Genomic DNA, 21,449 nt, shown 5'->3' with positions numbered 1-21,449 from the left:
CTGTTTCATGAATTTTTGCTTTTAGATATTCATTTCCCTCTACTTTTGGAGGAGGTTATTTTGTTTTATCTTTTTATAAATTAGTGATCAGTATTAGGTTATTATTATCTTTAGGCTTTTTTGTTTTCTAATATATGCATCCAAAGTTCCAAATTTACCTTTCAGCACACCTTTTCCTACATCCCATAAGTTTGAATATATAGTAATTTCATTTTATTCAGATTGCTGTGAATTTGAATTCAATTCAACTTCAGTTGGAGAATTTGCTTTTTTAAATAGAAAATTTCCCTTTTTTTTCTCATTAGAAAAGCAACCCAGATTCATCATACAAATCCTCAAAGCAAACAGAGAAAACACACATGTGAAATGAGGACAGTATCATGTCTCTGATGCCATCACAAAAAAGAACTTTAAGCAGTTCAGTGCATTTTCTTCTGACCTTTTTATGCATATTAATTCACTGTGCCATTATTGTTTAACACAGGGGTCCCCAACCCCCGGGCCACACAGCAGGAGGTGAGCGGCAGGCGAGCGAGTGAAGCTTCATCTGTATTTACAGCCTCTCCCCATCGCTCGCATTACCGCCTGAGCTCCGCTTCCTGTCAGATCAGCGGCGGTATTAGACTCTCATAGGAGCGCAGACCCTACCGTCAGCTGCGCGTGTGAGGGACCTAGGTTGCACGCTCCTTATGAGACTCTAATGCCTGGTGATCTGAGGTGGAGCCGAGGCGGTGAAGCTAGCGCTGGGGAGTGGCTGCAAATACAGATGATCAGTAGCAGAGGGGTTTGACTGCACAGAGACCATCATAAATCAGTTGCTTGCAGACTCATAGCAAAACCCTATCAGTGAGTGGCAAGTGACAATGAAGCTGCATCTTACGGAGTAGCCTGGACATAAGCAGCACACTTTGGGTGTCACTGTCTCCCATCACCCCCATATGGGACCATCTAGTTGCAGGGAAATAAGCTCAGGGCTCCCACTGATTCTGCATTATGGTGAGTTGTATAATTATTTCATTATACAGTACAATGTAATAATAATAGAAATAAAGAGCACAATAAATGTAATGCACTTGAATCATCCCAAAACCTTCCCCCCCACCCCATCCTCAGAAAAATTGTTTTCCACGACACCGGTCCCTGGTGCCAAAAAGGTTGGGGACTGCTGGTTTAACAGATGGGATTTGGGTTACAAGCTTGTAACTTCTTTTTTCCTGTCCAGATAATAACAAATTTGCTTTCCTGACTCTTTTTCTGTTTTGTTGAAGTCTTTCACAGAGAGGTGCACCCTAATGCATTCAGAAGTATTTTAACTCAGTTACCAAATGCCCATGTTGGCTCCAGGCCAAGCACATCTGTCTCTGCCCTCGAGGCACTCATGGTCTGATGGGGTCAGACCTAGGAACAGGGACGGCTGCAGGTGCAGAGCAGAAACACAGGAGGCCGGGGAGAGGCCCTGTGCTTGGGGGAGGCAGTGTCCTGGCATGTGTCAGGCCCATGGAGCTCAGCTGTGACCGTCCAGCACACTGAAGATCATGTGTCCGTGCCCCTGCAGGTGATCGCCATGATCAAAGGCTTGCAGGTGCTGATGGGCAGGATGGAGAGCGTGTTCAACCATGCCATCCGCCACACTGTCTACGCCGCGCTGCAGGACTTCTCCCAGGTCACCCTCAGGGAGCCGCTCAGGCAGGCCATCAAGAAGAAGAAGAACGTCATCCAGAGGTCAGTCCTGCTGCACGCACTCCCTGCACAGTCACCCAAAACTGAAGGATCAGCTTAGGTTTGAACAGCTGTAGAGTTACATTTTCATAAAGTGCATTTATATTCAACCTCCAGGCACCCTTTTGGTGAATTTCCTCTAAATGTAATGCAGTGGGTCCAATGATTAACCTGAGCAACCCACAGTAAATCAACTACAGAAGGTCTAGGCAGTCTGGAGACCCAGGGACAAGGGTGTGCTTATCTGGGGCCTGGGAGTGTCTCAAAATCTGTCTGGCAATTCTGTTCACCAGGCCTGTAGGGACACACAGCCCAGAATCTCATCTCCCATTTCTTCAGTATTTTTGCTTACGTTCCTTCTCGCCTGTCTTACAAATGAGTCAAAAACTATTGCATTGGCCAAAAAGTTTGTTCAGGTTTTTCCGTAAGAGGTTACAGAAAAACCCGAATGAACTTTTCGGGCAACCCAGTACACACATATTGCAGAGTTCCTGTAGCAATCTTGAGCTAGTTTTCTATGAATGTTTAGCCTTTTAGATAAAGTTTTCTTTCAGAGACATTTACCTAAAATGAAGCTCACAGGGGCTCACACATGTACTGATTTCATTTTGTTGCTTTGTGGTTGATATAATTGTCACCTGGTATGGTATGACTTCAGCATTAATAAGATCTTACACCGTGAGGTTTCCCAGTTTTGTTCTGTCTCCTGGAGGGCTTAGTAAAGGTTTTCATATTTTCAGGAGTGCCTCGGTTTTGCTCACGCTTACTGTGATGGAGCCTCCCCACGTGGGAAATGTGCAGCGTAGTCTTAGAGTAACTCTGGATTTAGCTAGAGCTTTCCCCGTGAGGTGATTAGGATGGGCGTGTGGGTGTGGCGTCTGCCCTGAGGGTGGCGCTGTGGAGGACTCCGAATGGTGGAGCCCTGTTGGGAGTGGGGGCATCCCGATGTCCAAGTGAGTTGGGGACGCGGGCAGAGTCCCCAGTATTGTGCTGGTGACTTCAAGTTAGAAAATGGGCTGACTCGCAGGGAGGTTGAGTTTCAGCTCTGGGTGACGTCTGGGGTCTGTCCTCTTGATGCCCTGGGTACGTCCCAGTGTTCAGGAAATAAAACATCACGTCTGGGCTAACTGATGCAAAATGCAACTACATTAGATCTTCTGAGGGTAGTAATGTCCTCAAGAAAACGATCTATTTTTAACGTTTCACGTTGAACTGGTCCATTACCACGTCTCCCCCCTGCCCCCGGAGGGATTCATGGGTGAGAGTTGTCTGTGTGAGAGGCGAAGCGATGCTGTGACTGTAAAAGTGCCGAGCGTGTCAGCACTGCATCTGCCCTGACAGCTTGACGGGCGGTTTAGTGTCCTGCAGGCCATCAGGAAGACCGTGTGTGACTGGGAGACGGGGCACGAGCCCTTCAACGACCCGGCCCTGCGGGGCGAGAAGGACCCCAAGAGTGGCTTTGATATTAAAGTGCCGCGGCGCGCCGTGGGACCCTCTAGCACCCAGGTTCTTGTTCCCCGATCCCCTGTCTCTCTCCCGGTTCCCCTGAGTGGGCTGACCCTGAGCTGGGGGGTGGTAGGGGGGCTGGGAGTGAAATGACCTCGCCGCTGTCTGCTTGGGCAGGTCAAGTACTGCCCGTATCTTTTTTGCTCCTTTATTCCTCGCCCAAGTGAATCTGGGGTGCAGACACCCTGTGATTCTTGGGTTTGGTTATTTGCATGCAGAACTTTATTTGATTGCATCAACTCCTATCCCAAAAATGTGGGTGAAAGTCTGTGTGTCTGTATTTATGCTCTGTTGCCTGGTGGGTGTTTAAATGTATGGTTATAATTTTTACGTTGGCTCTGAAAATGATCATTCCTAAAGATAAAATGTTTGGATATTTAAAAACATGGCTTCGGCGTGTCTGTGGTCTTCAGCTACCACCGCTGCACCCTCTCCTGGCATACTCAGCTCCCTCCTGCCCCCAGGCAGCTTTTCTGTGACCCTCATACCTGATTTACTCTGCCCTCTGGCTTTTCCCCTCCTGTTTTGGGACTTTGTACTTCTTACTCATCATCTCTGTGTTGGGGGCTTCTAGAACCGCTTCTGTCAGTCTTTCAGAGAATTACCAGCAGAGCCTGTTGCTGGCTCTGTATGAAACCTCTGGGGTCCCTGGGAGGAAGTCACTGCTGCCCAGGGAGGGAGGGTGCCGTCCGGGGTCTGTCCGTCCCCTGTCTGCCAGCGCGCAGGCGCCCTCCTCACTCGTCCGCGTGTCTGTTCCTGCCCTGTGCTGCGTGTCACTAACGCTGTCTCCGCTCTCCCGTCTGTCCGTGTCTAGCTCTACCTGGTGCGCACCATGGCGGAGTCCTTGAGCTCCGCTGAGCTGCTCAGGCAGCTCAAGTCTGTGGGCACGGAAAGGCTCTTACATGTGGTTAACGCGTTTCTGAGGCAGTCCTACACCTATCCGCCTCTGTTAACCTTTGGTGGTAAGACATTGTTTGTTTTTCTTGTTGGTATTTACGGCCCGAGGCGAACGGTTCTGCTCCAAGTTCTTTGTCCCAAGCAGCAGCGACTTGGCCTCGTGGATGGGCGCCGCCACGGGGCAGTCCCTCTCGTGGTTTATCTGCGTTTGTCGTAACTAATGTGCCATGTATATTTTCTCCCCCACAAATGTTTCCTTGGATAATGCAGCTTTACATGGTGAGAACCATGCTAGAGTCCCTCATTGCAGACAAAAGTGGTTCCAAGAAAACCTTGAGAAGTAGCCTCGAGGGGCCCACCATATTGGACATAGAAAAATTTCATCGCGAGTCATTCTTCTACACCCACTTGATAAATTTCAGTGGTAAGAGCTACTGCTGACCAGTGTCCGGCCCAGCATGTTCTAACACCAGTAACACCCTCTAGAACGCTTCCGCCCGCCTGGTCGCCCCTGCTGTGGTCCCTTCACGCACCCAGGCAGTGACACAAGTTGCGGCCCCCGTGACGTTCCCTCACCTGTTGCTTTAAATGCACGGCCGGCCGGGGGTCCCCTCCATGTGGCATGGCCCTTAGAAGGGTGAGGCCTGTGGGCCCGGGGCTGGCCCAGTGACCTGGACGCCAAGTCTTTGTAACCTGAACTGGGTCAGCAACCCAGGCCAATGTGACTGTCACCTGGCTCGAGACGCAGGTGGTGATAAGTATCAGAAACCACCCACGACTGCAAAGTGTGGAAGGTGGCAGGTGACCTGACGTGCACAGCCCGTCCCAGGGTGACCGGGGCACGTGTGGATGCCCTTTGTCATCGTGGAGCCGTCCGCGTTTATTTCTGTGCTGCAGCCGTTATTCGGGGTGGGAGGCCTCTATCTTGGCTGAAAGTGCTGCAGGTTTAGAGTAATAGTACGGCTTTTGTTTTTCTCTTCATAAAAGGATGGAAACTTTTTTTTTCAATCTGTCTATTTTGCATCAGATAGACCTGCACCAAGTATGCCTCTAATGCTGTGTCTGTACCCGTATAAAATAAATCCCACCAGAAGGCACGCAGGGTTGACCAGCTCCCGGTGGTGGGCGGTGGTGTCCGTGCTGGGCCCGTGGGGCTGGGCGCTGACTCTGCTCTGTTTGTGGGTGAGAATCAGCACGTCCAGGTGGCTTTGCCTGTGGCCACGCTGTGCAAGGCACACGTGACCCCTCCCTGCTCACGTGCACTGTCCGCAGCTCAGGGCCGAGAGCCTGGCACGCGCCCCCTGGCATTGTCCTGTGCAGTCTTCTCTGCTTGCGGAATCTTAACGCGGTGTCATTTGAATTCCTTAAGAGACACTCCAGCAGTGCTGTGACCTTTCGCAGCTGTGGTTCCGAGAGTTCTTCCTGGAGCTGACCATGGGCAGGAGGATCCAGTTCCCCATCGAGATGTCCGTGCCCTGGATCCTGACCGACCACATCCTGGAGACCAAGGAAGCGTCCATGATGGAGTGAGTGTCCTGGAAGCCTGTCGCAGCCTCCTGTCTGTGTGATCGAGGCCCTTGGTGGCATTTGGGAGCCAGGAGGTGGGGGAGGGGTGACTGTTCTCAGCACTTCATTTGAGGTCGGAATTCTTTTTTTTTTTTAATTTATTTATTTTTGGCTACGTTGGGTCTCCGTCGCTGTGGGCGGGCTTTCTCTAGTTGTGACAAGCGGGGTCTACTCTTCTGTGCAGTGCGGTGGCTTCTCTTGTTGCGGAGCTCAGGCTTTAGGCACATGGGCTTCAGTAGTTGTGGCTTGCGGGCTCAGTAGTTGTGGCTCGTGGGCTCAGTAGTTGTGGCTCGTGGGCTCTAGAGCGCAGGCTCAGTAGTTGCGGCACACGGGCTTAGTTGCTCTGTGGCATGTGGGATCTTCCTGGACCAGGGATCAAACCCATGTCCCCTGCATTGGCAGGCGGATTCTTAACCACTGCGCCACCAGGTAAGTCCCTGAAGCTGTAATTCTTGGGGTGAGACTTCAGACATCAGTCAATACAAGGAACAGCTGTCTTGGCTTCAGACTGAAATCCAGAGCTGGGGCAGTAGAACTAACTAAGTCCACTGTGTCCAGGTGCTGTTTGAGGCCCGGGAGCTTGGCAAGGGATGAGGTGGCCTGGCATGTAGCGTGTGGCATGGCCTCCGACTCAGATGGATTGGGGAGAGGAAATGTTCATTGAACATCTTTGTTTAGAGTTTGAAGCTCAGGGTGAGGGCAGGGGGTCAGAGATTTTGAAAATATGAAGTCCGTGGAGGGAAAGTAATAGCAAGCAGGGTGTCGTGTAGAGAGCAGATGGGGGCCCTGCCTGGCGGGTCCTCCCGCCGCCGTCCTTCCCTTTGCACGTCAGGAGGGCGGCCTTCCCTCACTCTGCAGCAGCCGTGGTGTCTGTTCCGTAAGGTTAGCGGCCTTGATGAGCGTGTGTGCGCCTCTAGGGCCACATTGGGCCCTCTGCTTACGCGCCTCAAGCCCTCAGAGGGGCCTTACTTCTGGAGACCGTTGGCTACCACCCTTTGTCCAGGGAGAGAGGGGCTTTGGCCACACCAGGCGTGCTTATGGTCAGCTCTGGGGCTCAGGACCTTTGTATGTTTTTCTTTTTAAGTCGAACAGTTTGTTCTTAAAAATAAGAAAATGACTCATTCTTGTGGTTATTAAAAATACTGCAGAGTGGGGTAAAATTTTTTTGTGTGTGTGGTACGCGGGCCTCTCACTGTTGTGGCCTCTCCCGTTGCGGAGCACAGGCTCCGGACGCGCAGGCTCAGCGGCCATGGCTCACGGGCCCAGCTGCTCCGCGGCATGTGGGATCCTCCCGGACCGGGGCACGAACCCGTGTCCTCTGCATCGGCAGGCGGACTCTCAACCACTGCGCCACCGGGAAAGCCCCAGGGTGAAAATCTTTGAAACATGATAATTGAGAAGATGAAGTTGCAGGAGGCCCTCGTGGACCCACCAGGCGCCCTGGGCATGGCTGAGCCAGGCATGTCCTGCCAAGGGTCTGGCCAGCTTGCTGGGGCCTCTGTTAGGGCCCTCACAGAAGCCGAGTTTGGCATTTGAAGTAAGAGATGGTTTTTCCTCATGAGAGAGGAAGACAGTGAGGGTTACGTCTCCCGTGGGGGGCAGGGTGTGGGAGCCGAGCAGCCCCGTGAGGGCGGCTGGCCTGACCTCTCTCCCGCTCTGCAGGTACGTCCTCTACTCGCTGGACCTGTATAACGACAGCGCCCACTATGCCCTCACCAGGTTCAACAAGCAGTTTCTCTATGACGAAATCGAGGCAGAGGTGAGGACCCAGGCACTTTGAATAGACTTTTAAAAATTTCCTTTTTCCTCTGAATGTTAGAGGGAACAGCCTTTCTTTTTAATACAAGGAGGTTCAAACAATGGAATGAACTTTGAAATAAACATTTTGGGATGAACCCTTCTATCTGCACTTTTTTCTGTGCATCCACACAGGATAATCGGGGTCTTAAAACATCAGCTGTTGGGGGACATCCTTTTCACGTGACTGCATGTCATGAACACTGCATAGCTTGTCTGTTTCTTCCATGAACACAGCCTAGAGCAGGGGCATTGTACAGAAGAGATGCACTGAACCAACCTCTAGTTAACTTCTCTAGTTTTAGCTTTTTATGTTTAATGATAAATAATGCTTTGATGAGCTTCCTTGCACGTATCGTTTTAGTTGTACTGGATTATTCTTGAGGACAAATTCCTACAGGTGGAATTGTTAAGTCTGTGTACATGCAGCTAAGGAGAAAAATCTTATTTTCTAGCTCAAGATGTAAGAGAATTTAACCTCAGCAGATGACATTATACGTCTGGGTCTCCTTCCCCACATCCTCACAAAACCACAGGAAATGCTTCTTTGGGGAGATGTCGGGGGCTCCCGGGTGAGGCAGGGTGGGCTGGGGACAGAGACCCGTGGGTCCCGGGGCAGCGCCGCTCTGAGCACAGGGTGTCCTCATCACAGTTCCGGGGGGTCTGTGCTAGCCCCATTTGCGAGTGAGGATACAGTTTTGAGGGTGAAGTCATAGACTGTGTCCACCCTGCAACTCTGACCGACTTTGGGAGCCCAGAGGAGGCCACGGGCAGCGGCGCTTGGGACATAGAGCCTGGAGTCAGGAGCTGCCCCAGATGCAGCGCACGAGAGCCCCTGGGAGCACGTGGAGAACAGAGACTTTCTTATATTCCATTGTATTTAAGAGAACTGGAGCATTTTTCTCCATCAGTAAGCAAGGTTCTGCCATAATTTTCAGTGGTGGTGTGGTGGTCACTCCTGGCCCCACTGAAACGGACTTAATCTGCTATTGTTGGACAGTAAAGATGTTTCTGTTTTCTCGTAAGAGCGTTTTTTAGTTGCCTTAACAAAGGGTTGGGGTTGTGTTTTGTTTTTTATTCAATCCCCAGAACTTACTTATTTTATACCTGGAAGTTTGTACCTTTTGACCCCTTTCACCCCGTTCTCCCAGGCTCCACCTCTGCAACCACCAATCTGTTCTTTGTATTTATGGGTTTGTTTTTGGTTTTTTTTAGATTCCACATATAAGTGACATCATGCAGTATTTATCTTATTTCACTTAGCATAGCACCCTCAAGGTCCATCTGTGTTGTCGAAAATGACAGGGTTTCCTTCTCTTTTATGGCTGAGTAATATTGCATTTGTGTGTGTGTGTGTGTACGTGTACATACCTTCTTTATCCATTTATCCATCAGTGGACACTTAGGTTGTTTCCATGTCTTGGCTATTGTGCTGCAGTGAACCCTGGGGTACAGATATCATTTTGACTTAGTGTTTCCATTTAAATACCTAGAAGTGGAATTGCTGGATCAAAAAAAATTTTTTTTAAGTTCTGTTATTTGATCTTGGTTTAGGGAAGCTTTTTTTGTGGTGGGGGTTACCATACCACATAGCTTGGGGGATCTTAGTTCCCCGATCAGGCATTGAACCCGGGCCTTTGACAATGAAAGTGCAGAGTCCTTACCACTGGGCCACCAGGGAATTCCCTAGGGAAGCAAAATTTAATGCACGCTTTCCTTTCCTTTAGGTGAATCTCTGCTTTGACCAATTTGTTTATAAGCTGGCCGACCAGATATTTGCATATTATAAGGTTATGGCAGGAAGGTGAGTATGTGTTTGTAATTTGGGTACAAAAATCTTGGGCAACTTGATCTGACATTTCCATTAAAATTCACAGCACGTGAGAAATTGTCCTCTCTTCCTTCCATGCTAGTTTGCTTCTTGATAAACGGTTACGATCAGAATGCAAGAATCAAGGTGCAACGATCCATCTCCCACCATCTAATCGCTATGAGACGCTGCTCAAGCAGAGGCACGTGCAGGTGAGCCAGGCCCTTCCTGGGCACAGTGAGGCATGGAGCCGGCAGTGGAAATATTGGGGTTTTCTTAGAGCTCCTCAGGTTTTAATAGATGTCAGTATGTATGTGGCTGTGGGACCATCCATGTAAAGAGCTGAGGTTTTTTGTTTGTTTTTTTTTGCGGTACACTGCTGTGGCCTCTCCCATTGCGGAGCACAGGCTCCGGACGCGCAGGCTCAGCGGCCATGGCTCACGGGCCCAGCCACTCCACAGCATGTGGGATCTTCCAAGACTGGGGCACGAACCCATGTCCCCTGCATCGGCAGGCGGACTCTCAACCACTGCGCCACCAGGGAAGGCCCAGAGCTGAGGTTTTAAAGATAAGCAGTTTCTCTTGGATAACCTGACACACAAGGGGAGGCTGCCCTGCGCAGCTCCCAGGAGGCCTGGCCCAAGCACAGCTCCTCTCAAGACAGAGCTTAAAAGAAAGAAGATGTGGCCTCTAGTCAGCTCAGAGTGGTGGGGAGGAACTGCTTCTTGGCCCGCACAAAGAGTAATAATACAGTGCTTGGTTTTTTTTGTTTCTTTAAAAATAACACATATACATCACCAAAAGGAAAATACAGAAAACTGTAGGGAAATCTCATGTAATTCTATCTACAAATAACCACCATTTACATCTTGGGACATCTTCACCAGGGTTTTGCCTGTATTTTTATGTTATGGAAATGATACTGAGGTACGCACATGTTGTTAGGACTCTGCAGTAGAGATGGAGTCGTTTTCTCTTACTCATCCTGGTGACACGGTGAGGGTAAGGCACACGCAGGCCGCTCCATGCTGGGAGGTGGCCCTGAACCCGTAACAAGGGGTACGCTAAGTGCCAGACCCAGGCTCTCCAGGATCTCTGGGGAGGCTTGGGGTTTCTGTCTGTGATGTAAGTGTAAGTACACTATAAAAGTCCTTTTACAGCTTTGACTTGCAGAATTTCAGCTCTAGGAAAGTAGGGTATTTGATCATACTGTCATCTGAATTTTGTACATTATTTGTCTGTCTTATCTTTTGGAATTGGTTCCCTGGGATAGATCCATATTCTCTTGCTTATTTGTTTTTTGTTGTTCATGCTTTGCACTCTCTGTGCCCAGCTCCTGGGCAGGTCCATAGACCTGAATCGTCTGATTACTCAGCGCGTTTCCACCGCCATGTACAAATCCCTGGAGCTGGCGATTGGGCGATTTGAGAGTGAAGACCTGACATCAATAGTTGTAAGTGCTCTCTTTTTTCTCAGGCTCAGCAGGTTTGGGGGATTGGAGCTACTTCTACTTGTGTCATTATTGATAACTTGACCTGATGGTAGGTTCATTTTTTGCATAGAACTCAAAAGGTGTGCACTCACTGAGCTGGGCCTGCCTGGGCATCTGCTCTTCATATTCACAATTCTCAATTGACTTCAAAGAACAAATCGTTACACCTCACTGTGGCAAAAGATATGGCAAAAGAATGATAGGAGGAATGTTTTAAAAATTAAAAAGAAATGAAGGCAGACAGAAAGGATTTGAGAGAAAATCATGGAGATGATGGACAGGGAAGGTTCAACATACATATCATAGAGGCCCCTGAAGACAAAAACCAAAGCAATGAGATGGAACAAACATTAAAAATGCTACTTCAAGAAAACTTTGATGAAATAAAAAACAGTATAAATACATATTAGAAGCAAATAGTGCGTACATGGGAAGACGGACCTAAAGTGGCCAACACCAAAGACCACTCCAGTTAACACTGTAGTATTGGACTTTCAAGGAAAAGGAAAAACCCTCTGGGTATCTGAGCAGAGTGATCAGGGAAAGAAAATCCAGTTGTCCTCAGAGCTTTGCCAGCAGGGAAGGAAATGCAACTTAAGGATTTCGTGCCAAATCTATCTTCCAAGAATAGTGGCTGCAGGCAAATGGTAATGAGCTTGTGAGAACTCCAGGAAGACTGTTTGTTCCTAGAGAAGCAGGTGGGGGGCAGGTGTCTGCTGGGCCCACCTCAAGGCAGAGCATCTCCACAGGGGTGAGCGTGTCCCCCCGCCTTCCTCAGAATCCAGGTTGTCTGTGGCCACAGAGCCCACAGTGGCTCTTCCTTCAGCCTGGCTTGGGCTGGGCCATGGTGTTTCATTGCCCTTGGTCTTAAAGTGATTCGGTTGAGGTTTTGACCACTATAAATAGAACGCAAGCCAGAGGCCTTTTTTGTTTTTTCCCCAGCTTTTAGTTTTATTGATCTTTGCTATTGTTTTCTTTGTTTCTATTTCTTTATTTCTGCTCTGATCTTTATGATTTCTTTCCTTCTACTAACTTTGGGTTTTGTTTGTTCTTTCTCTAGTTCCTTTAGGTGTGAAGTTAGATTGTTTATTTGAGATTTTTCTTGTTTCTTGAGGTAGGATTGTATTGCTACAAACTTCCCTCTTAGAATTGCTTTTGCTGCATCCCATAGGTTTTGGATTGTCGTGTTTTTGTTGTCATTTGTCTCTAGGTACTTTTTGATTTCCTCTTTGACTTCTTCAGTGATCTCTTGGTTGTTTAGTAATGTGTTGTTTAGCCTCCATGTGTTTGTGGTTTTTACGTTTTTTTCCCTGTAATTGATTTCTAATCTCATAGCATTGTGGTCAGAAAAGATGCTCGATATGATTTCAGTTTTCTTAAATTCACTGAGGATTGATTTGTGACCCAAGATGTGATCTATCCTGGAGAATGTTCCATGTGCACTTGAGAAGAAAGTGTGATCTGCTGTTTTTGGATGGAATGTTCCATAAATATCAATTAAATCTATCTGGTCTGTTGTGTCATTTAAAGCTTATGTTTCCTTATTAATTTTATGTCTGGATGATCTGTCCATTGGTGTAAGTGAGGTGTTAAAGTCCCCCACTATTATTGTGTTACTGTCAATTTCCTCTTCCATAGCTGTTAGCATTTGCCTTATGTATTGAGGTGCTCCTCTGTTGGGTGCATATATATTTATAATTGTTATATCTTCTTCTTGGATTGATCCCTTGATCATTATGTAGTGTCCTTCCTTGTCTCTTGTAACATTCTTTATTTTAAAGTTTATTTTATCTGATATGAGTATTGCTACTCCAGCTTTCTTTTGGTTTCCATTTGCATGGAATATCTCTTTCCATCCCCTCACTTTCAGTCTGTATGTGTCCCTAGGTCTGAAGTGGGTCTCTTGTAGACAGCATATATATGGGTCTTGTTTTTGAATCCATTCAGCGAGCCTGTGTCTTTTGGTTGGGGCATTTAATCCATTCACATTTAAGGTAATTTTCAGTATGTATGTTCCTATTACCAATTTCTTTAATTGTTTTGGGTTTGTTTTTTTAGGTCCTTTTCTTCTCTTGTGTTTACCACTTAGAGAAGTTCCTTTAGCATTTGTTGTAGAGCTGGCTTCGTGGTGCTGAATTCTGTTAGCTTTTGCTTGTCTGTAAAGCTTTTGATTTCTCTGTCAAATCTGAATGAGATCCTTGCTGGGTAGAGTAATCTTGCTTGTAGTTTCTTCCTTTTCATCACTTTAAATATATCATGCCACTCCCTTCTGGCTTGTAGATTTCTGCTGAGAAATCAGCTGTTAACCTTATGGTAGTTCCCTTGTATGCTATTTGTCGTTTGTCCCTTGTTGCTTTTAATAATTTTTCTTTGTCTTTAATTTTTGTCAATTTGATTACTGTGTGTCTCAGCATGTTTTTCTTTGGGTTTATCCTGCCTGGGACTCTCTGCGCTTCTTGGATTTGGGTGGCTATTTCCTTTCCCACGTTAGGGAATTTTTCGACTATAATCTCTTCAAATATTTTCTCGGGTCCTTTCTCTCTCTCTTCTTCTTCCGGGACCCCTATAATGCGAATGTTGTTGAGTTTAATGTTGCTCCAGAGGTCTCTTAGGCTGTCTTCATTTCTTTTCATTCTTTTTTCTTTATTCTGTTCTGCAGCAGTGAATTCCACCATTCTGTCTTCCAGTTCACTTATCCATTCTTCTGCCTCAGTTATTCTGCTATTGATTCCTTCTAGTGTATTTTTCAGTTCAGTTATTGTATTGTTCATCTCTATTTGTTTGTTCCTTAATTCTTCTAGGTCTTTGTTAAACATTTCTTGCATCTTCTCGATCTTTGCCTGCATTCTTTTTCTGAGGTCCTGGATCATCTTTACTCTCATTATTCTGAATTCTTTTTCTGGAAGGCTGCCTATCTCCACTTCATTTAGTTTTTTTTCTGGGGTTTTATCTTGTTCCTTCATCTGGTACATAGTCCTCTGACTTTTCATTTTGTCTGTCTTTCTGTGAATGTAGTTTTCGTTCAACAGGCTGCAGGATTGTAGTTCTTCTTGCTTCTGCCCAGAGACCATTTTAAATTTACTCATAGTCACATTAGAGAAGAAGAAAGAAATTGGAGGAATTAATTTTAGTAATCTATTTTATTTAACCCAATATATCCAAAAATTAAAACAGTTCAACATATTATCATTATAAGAAGTCTATTGACGTGGATATCTTACATTCTTTGTTTTCATATTCAGTTTCTGAAATATGTGCATCTCACACGTATGGTGCATCTCAGTTTGGACCAGCCATGTTCTTGTTGACGTATGTGACTGGTGGCTGCTGCAGGGGATAGTACAGACCTGGGCAGGTTTATGAACAGTCAGTATGAGAGCCTGGAAGGCCACCTCTGAATGTGCTTGCCAGCTCTGCTGCACAGCAATGCTTTTGAGTAACTTCAGGTGCATTAGGGAAGCTGATTAAGGCTAACACCTGAGGACACACTGTGTGCCGTCGGGTGGGGGTGGACACATCCCAGTGTTCTCTGCCCTGTGAGGGGTTTGGAGGCCAGCAGTGGACAGTGGGAGATAACTGCAGTGGAGAATGGACAGTGGCCATTCGGGGGCAACCACGGAAAGGAGGGGCCTTTTAAGAGCAGTGGAGAGGACATGAATTTAGATGTGAGACGTAAGCTTGTGTCACTTGCCGGACCGCCACCATGTGCGTTCTTGGCCTAGCTCACTGGCCCCCCCCAGTGCAGCCCCTCGCTGTCCATGTCCTGCTTTGCCCATCCCGGCCCACCACCATGGCGCTACCCATGTAGAGGATGGAGGCCGCCACGCCAGGCCCAGCTCTGTCCTCATGCCCCTGTGTTTGTGGTTCCACAGGAGCTGGATGGCCTCTTGGAAATCAACCGCATGACCCACAAGCTGCTGAGCAGGTACCTGACCCTGGACAGCTTTGATGCCATGTTCCGGGAGGCCAACCACAACGTGTCGGCGCCCTACGGGAGGATCACACTCCACGTCTTCTGGGAGCTCAACTACGACTTCCTGCCCAACTACTGCTACAATGGCTCCACCAACCGGTGAGCATGCTACCTCACAGATGGCTCTGGATGCCCTTTCCAATGGGCATCGAAACAGGATGGTCTCAGGGCCCATCTTTTCCCATGTCCAGGGTACTCAGACCCTCCTGGTCTCCTCCATTTGCAAGTGCAGCCCTGAGCCAGCCCTTGGGTGTGTGGTCATGGCTTTCATGTGCAGACCGAGTGTGGGGCCAGGGTTCCTATCCAGGGCACTCCCTTGGGGCTCAGGGCCAAATCTGTGGTACATGTGGACGGCAGCTGCTGGGTCTGTACCACCTCCATACTTCTAATGTCTACTGACGTTGGAATGTGCTGGGTGACTCTACTTTTCATGCTTCCATTCTGGGATGTTGGGCCATGTGAGGGTCTTCCAGTTAGCCGCCCTCCACGCACCTACCATTTTACTATGTTGAACAACACAAAGTGGCCCGGTGGAAGGGTGGCATGGCTGCTGGCTGCAGGGTCATGTGGTCCAGTCTTGTGGTACAGCCAAGGTCCTGGGATGGCTCTGTGTCACCTCCACACTCTGGCAGCTGCCTGCCTGAGGCTTGTCCTCTCTGCGCTGAGCTTCACTCCTGCTGTGTCAGCACATGCCAGAGAGGAAACGTGTGTGTGTGCTTGTGAGTGTGAGAAATGGGGGTGAGTATGAGTGAGGGTGTGTGTGAGAGACCGTGTGTATGTGAACGTTATGACCACTTTTTAAATTTTTATTTATTTTTGGCTGTGTTGGGTCTTTGTTGCTGTGCACGGGCTTTCTCTAGTTGCGGTGGCTTCTCTTGTTGCAGAGCACAGGCTCTAGGCACGCAGGCTTCAGTAGTTGTGGCTCGAGGGCTCTAGAGTGCAGGCTCAGTAGTTGTGGCGCACGGCTTTAGTTGCTCCGCAGCATGTGGGATCTTCCTGGACCAGGGATCAAACCTGTGTCCCCTGCATTGGCAGGCAGATTCTTAACCACTGTGCCACCAGGGAAGTCCTATGACCACCTTTTAAAAATAAATGTCTTTTGCTTTTACTTTGCTTCACTACTGCATCTGAACATCCTACCATGTGTTGGCTTGATCACTACTGTCTCTTAGGCCTAGATTTTTGTGTCTTGATCCAGGGTTGCTGAGCTTCGGCCCCGAGGGCAGAGGGAGGCCGTCCTGTGACCTGATCACACCTGCTGTTGCCATGGTCTATTTGGGACCCCAGGGTTGGTTTCCTTGTGGGAAATACAGGCCTGTTGCTGGTACATGGAGGTGTGCCATTAGGCCCATCAGCCCAGCCCCATGCAGCAGCAGAGGGCATGTGGCCACAAGAACCACAGGTGAAGGAGACCTGCTTGGCCTTCTCGGGTCAGGGGGCCCTGGGCCTGGCTGGGCACAATCCACTGGAACCAATCTTTAGAGACGACTCATCCCTGTAAACTCCCTTCTAAGTGCCCAGGTTCTTGAAACAGGTATTTTTCAAGTTGTTTTAGAGTTGGAATTAACTGAAAAAATCTTTTTATTGCATAAGTAATGCATCATAATGTAGGAAAGCTAGAAATCGTGTGTGTGTGTGTATGTGTATATATATATATATATATATATATATATATATATATATATAGAGAGAGAGAGAGAGAGAGAGAGAGAGAGAGAATAGGTATCTGGGGAAAATAATTAAATCCCTAGAGATTTCCCTTATAAAATGTCTATCTTCTAGAGTTTTTGCCATACGGGCGAATATACATGTGTATTTTTTGTTTTGCAGAAATGGATGTTGTTAGGCATACTGTTACATACACATTCTTTTTTCACATCATATGTCATGATGAGGGGCATTCCGTGTGTACATACGTGCTTGTCACGTTTCTGAAAATCTAAGTCATGGCCAACGTTTGCAAGATTTTCTGTGCTTCGGTCGGTCCGTTTGGAACTTTTGGAATTAACTTCTGTTATGTCCTTTAAATCATGTTGCCTAGTGCTTAGAACTGGCATCTCTAACGGTGAAATGCAGCTGAACCCCGTTATTGGCAGGTTGAGAAAATATATCCCGGGGCGGGGGGGGCGTTGGGCAGGGCTCTGGCGGCGGTAGAATCAGGCAACACAGGAGTTGTGATTTTCTTGTGTTGTTTTAGGCTGCAGTTTTGATTATCTAGCATGTTGTCGCCCTTTAAGGGATCCCCAGAGATGTGGCAAAGGGAACAGTTGAAGATGCTCCCTTTGTGCCAGCTGCATTGCGTGTGTACAGCATCTGCCTGTTCTGGTCATCTTGGTGGCGGCCCGGTGGGTCGCGGGCTCAAAAACAACAGGAGCCGCGTGGAGGGACTGCAAGGGGAGTGGGAGGGGGCCGAAATCTACATGGTGATGAAAATTCAGCACGGTGCTGTAAACCGTTCTGTTGAATCACTCTGTTTTCTGAAAGATGCTCCAGGCATGATGAGTCATGAGTGTGCAGTTAGGGAAAGAGGTCTATTTCGAGGCCCTGCCTGCCAAGCTGGGCCCACGTGGGTGCCCTTACCTGATCGGGGCCGATGCTAGGGAACAACCCGCCATCCTAGGCTACCTGTCCTACTGGCAGCAGGAGTCTTGTTGTCAGAGACGAGATTGCCAGGACTCAGGTCAGGAAGTTGGTGCTGTGTGGCCCCGCAACCTTAGCAGGAGTGGAACACCTCCAGGCTGTGTCACTTGCACGGCCTGACATACACTATGGCATCAGGTGTATAAACTGACGAGAGGCACCTCTGTCCTGGGTCCCCTTAGCCCGTCTGGCACGAGGTCCACCCTGAAGAGCAGCAAGCAGATGGCTGCCCTCGCCTGGTAGTGCGTGCTCCCCGCTGCCCGCACGGCGCTGGTAGGTGGCTTTGCCTCCAACGGGCTGTGCGATGGATTGCACGGGAACCCAGTTTCCCATGCATTGGAGCTGTGACCTTGGGCACGCGTGCTGGCACGGGCCAGCGTGAAGTGACCTCAGTCTCCTTGGGGCCAGAAACCTGAGGTGCAATTCAGAAGGAGCCCTGGCCGCACGAGACGCAGTCTTCACCAGAGCAGCAGCGCTGGAGGCCTCCACCTCTTGCTAGCACTGGCAAAAGCCGTTACTTCTGTATTTTTAACAGGTCTTTCAATGGAACCCTTAGAGCTTCATTATCTGGAAAAGACATTTTAAAATAGTGTTTTGTATGTCCACGTTGCATGTGGAAACCTGAGAAGACAGACAAAATTATGCCGCCCAGTATCTTAATTTCATGCCTGAGGGTTTTCTGAGAGTTGCTCGTGGGGAAACCAGAACTCCGTTTGTTGCTTGGCGTATCTACTTATTTTGCTGCTTATTTCCGATTAATGATTTATGCCTGGTGACTCTGGGAGATTGCATGGGGCGGCCTGTGACTTAAATTTAACCTGTACAGCTACTAACTGTGACAGTGCGATAGCCCTCGTAGTAAGCCAGCAGTTGGGATCAGAGTCGGGCCTCTTCGGCAGGAAGACCACTGAGGAGGGCGTGTCCTCACTGCAATGTACCTCAAGGTTGTCCCGTCACTGGCCATCCGTCCCTTGGTTAGGGTGGTGGCTGCCAAGTTTCTCCACTGGTGTGTTTCCATTTTTCTGTTTGAAATTTATAAGTAATATATAGGGAGATAATCTGAGACTTTAAAAACGGTTCCTGGGGCTTCCCTGGTGGTGCAGTGGTTGAGAGTCCGCCTGCTGATGCAGGGGACACGGGTTCGTGCCCCGGTCTGGGAGGATCCCACATGCCGCGGAGCGGCTGGGCCCGTGAGCCATGGCCGCTGAGCCTGCGCATCCGGAGCCTGTGCTCCGCAACGGGAGAGGCCACAACAGTGAGAGGCCCGCGTACCGCAAACAAACAAACAAACAGACAAACAAAAAAAACAAAAAACGGTTCCTTGTTAAAACTTGACCCACTAATTTCAGCATGATTCTTACCCAAATCAGTTATCACTGTGGTGTTTGAACAATGGTGATTTTCTAACCTTTTCATTCCATCTACAGTTATTAGTTGACATTCTGCTATACATATTAGCATTTTTTATCTGTTTGTTTCTTATTAGTACGGGGATTCTAATGCAGGGTTAAAATCTGTTACTGTCATGACTTGATGATGTGGCTCAAATCAGCTCTCTCACTGCTGTGGCCTCTCCCGTTGCGGAGCACAGGCTCCGGACGCGCAGGCTCAGTGGCCATGGCTCACGGGCCCAGCCGCTTCGTGGCATGTGGGATCCTCCTGGACCGGGGCACGAACGTGTGTCCCCTGCATCGGCAGGCGGACTCTCAACCACTGTGCCACCAGGGAAGCCCCCGCCCTGTTTTTATATCTTCTTGTCTGTCCCCATGATTCTTAAGCCCTGTCTTACTTTCTGCACCACAAGAAGTCCCTGGTGCATCTTGGAATTCTTCTACTTTATCCTGGTAATCTGTTATTCTATGAGGATTCCTTTTAATGGAGAATATTTTAAAATTAAGCAAAGTCTGGGTGTTAGGTATGCTCACTGCTACTGGTGTGGCCTTGTTTTCTAGCCCCTTTCAGTGGTCAGAGCTAGGAAGGACTTACATGTATGCTATGCCAGATTCCTGTGGCTTCCATAACAAGTTACCACCAGCTGGGGGCGGCGTAAAGCAACAGGTTTATTCTCTCACAGTTCCGGAGGCAACAAGCCCAAAATCAAGGAGTCAGCAGGGCTGTGCTCCCTCTGAGGCCCTGGCTAGGGTCTTCTCTTGACTCTTTTCACCTCTGGTGTGGTGAGCAGTCCTCGGCCCGCAGCCGCATGGCTCCAGCTTCTGTCTCTGTTGGCAGGTGGCATTTTCCTCATGTGTCTCTCTCCTATTCCTGTGAGGACTGGAGTCGTGTTGTATTGGATTAAGGGCCAACTCTGCTGCAGTAAGACTTCTTCTTAGCTAATTACGTCGGCAACAGCCCTGTTTCTGAATAAGAGCACATTCTGGGATACTAGTAATTGAGACTTCAAGTTATCTTCTGCGGGGACACAAACCCATAATGTTTATATGTGTGTCTACTTCTATCCAGCTCTTTATATATTGAAACCGTGAATTCACACTGCTGTCTTCACTTCCAATTCAGCAATGCGGGCTTCATTTCCGTTTCTGTAACTTCCTTCTACACTGAGAATTCTTGTTTCATCATTCTTAATATATTTACTCGTTTGCTCAGTTCTAGAACATGAAGAAAGGAGTTTCAGAATTACTTATCCTTCCCACTGTGAAACACAAACCTATTCACTGGAATTCAGTATTTTTTCCAATTTTTTATATTTAGATTCAAAAACGTATACAGTCAAAATGTGGTGTTCAAAAGTTATTTGAGATAAGGGAGTAACAGAGTTTGGATTTACTCTTTGCCTTAAACAAGTGGAAAACTGGACGTTTATGAAACAATGGTTTTCACTGGATGTTTCCCGGGGGAAAGGGAACGAAGCGTGTGAGCTGTGTGCCTTCCCCTGGCTTCCTGCCTGGAAGCATTTTGGAGGTCTTGTTTGGCAGAGGAGATGAGGAAGCGCAGACGGCTGGGATTTGCAAAGCAGAGTGTGGGAGAGGAGGGAGCTACACAGAGAAAGAGCTCCTGAAACCAACTTGGGAGCCCTTTAGTCTTTGCTTGAATATTAAACTGTGTGCGCTGGGTGGAAGCCCGCAAGGCTGTGGGAGAACGGCTGCCGGGGAGTGGTAGACAGAACTGTGCCCAGAGCTCGCCAGCGGTAGGAGTCATTTGAAGCGGCCTGTGAGGATGCAGAAAGCTCCCTGCATACCCAGGCATTTGAGAGAATTGCCAGCAGGGCCTATCTTGCTACCAGCGCTAGGGTAGTGACTACGTTATACCCTGACAGATCGTGAAAAGATCCTGCTGACTTGCAAACAGTTGAACCGTTTGGCCACAAAAACTCAACCCTCTTTAAAGGATAATAACAGGGGCTTCCCTGGTGGCGCAGTGGTTGAGAGTCCGCCTGCCGATGCAGGGGACATGGGTTCATGCCTCGGTCCGGGAAGATCCTGCATGCCACGGAGTGGCTAGGCCCGTGAGCCATGGCCGCTGAGCCTGCGCGTCCGGAGCCTGTGCTCCGCAACGGGAGAGGCCACAGCAGTAAGAGGCCCGCGTACCGCAAAAAAAAAAAAAAAAAAAAAAGGATAACGACAGAACCCAGCCACTCGGCAGCGTGATGTTTCCAGGTAAATGTGATCAGCTCCACAGGCCGCTGTCCTCTCCTCAGATGCAAACGTTTGTTTCATGCAGTAGTGGTGTTTTGACAGTTACATCCTTTTTTATTTATTTATTTATTTTTATTTATTTATTTTTTTGCGGTTCGCGGGCCTCTCACTGCTGTGGCCTCTCCCTTTGCGGAGCACAGGCTCCGGACGCGCAGGCTCAGCGGCCATGGCTCACGGGCCCAGCCGCTCCGCGGCATGTGGGATCTTCCCGGACCGGGGCACGAACCCGTGTCCCCTGCATTGGCAGGCGGACTCTCAACCACTGTGCCACCCGGGTAGCCCCATCCTTTTTTATTTATTAAAGTGCAATACGTGTTAATCAAGTTTTTTGAATTTAATAATTAGCAAATCCATGCATTTTATCATGCTTCTTTGTAAAAAGTTTTATATGTTTAA

General features: G+C 48.4%; 1 protein-coding gene across 3 annotated transcripts in view; it reads left to right on the top strand.

Annotated features, from left to right (window-relative positions):
* Positions 1-21,449, top strand: part of CYFIP1 (cytoplasmic FMR1 interacting protein 1) — a 95,777-nt gene that overhangs the window by 55,272 nt on the left and 19,056 nt on the right. For 2 of the 3 annotated variants that reach the window (XM_082630804.1, XM_082630805.1), the window contains exons 14-22: positions 1,556-1,722; positions 3,078-3,225; positions 4,393-4,546; positions 5,492-5,648; positions 7,351-7,447; positions 9,213-9,289; positions 9,399-9,507; positions 10,629-10,748; positions 14,660-14,859. In XM_082630804.1, coding sequence (XP_082486930.1) covers positions 1,556-1,722; positions 3,078-3,225; positions 4,393-4,546; positions 5,492-5,648; positions 7,351-7,447; positions 9,213-9,289; positions 9,399-9,507; positions 10,629-10,748; positions 14,660-14,859 — 1,229 coding nt within the window. Of the gene's footprint in view, positions 1-1,555; positions 1,723-3,077; positions 3,226-4,039; positions 4,188-4,392; positions 4,547-5,491; positions 5,649-7,350; positions 7,448-9,212; positions 9,290-9,398; positions 9,508-10,628; positions 10,749-14,659; positions 14,860-21,449 lie in introns of all 3 variants that reach the window. The other variant, XM_082630806.1, reaches the window with a different exon arrangement.

The sequence above is a fragment of the Mesoplodon mirus genome, assembly GCF_964341445.2.
Source record: "Mesoplodon mirus genome assembly, chromosome: 8".
In the NCBI taxonomy this organism is placed as follows: domain Eukaryota; kingdom Metazoa; phylum Chordata; class Mammalia; order Artiodactyla; family Ziphiidae; genus Mesoplodon; species Mesoplodon mirus.
The sequence above is the reverse complement of the archived record's forward strand: the minus strand, read 5'-3'. Positions and strand labels throughout refer to the sequence as shown.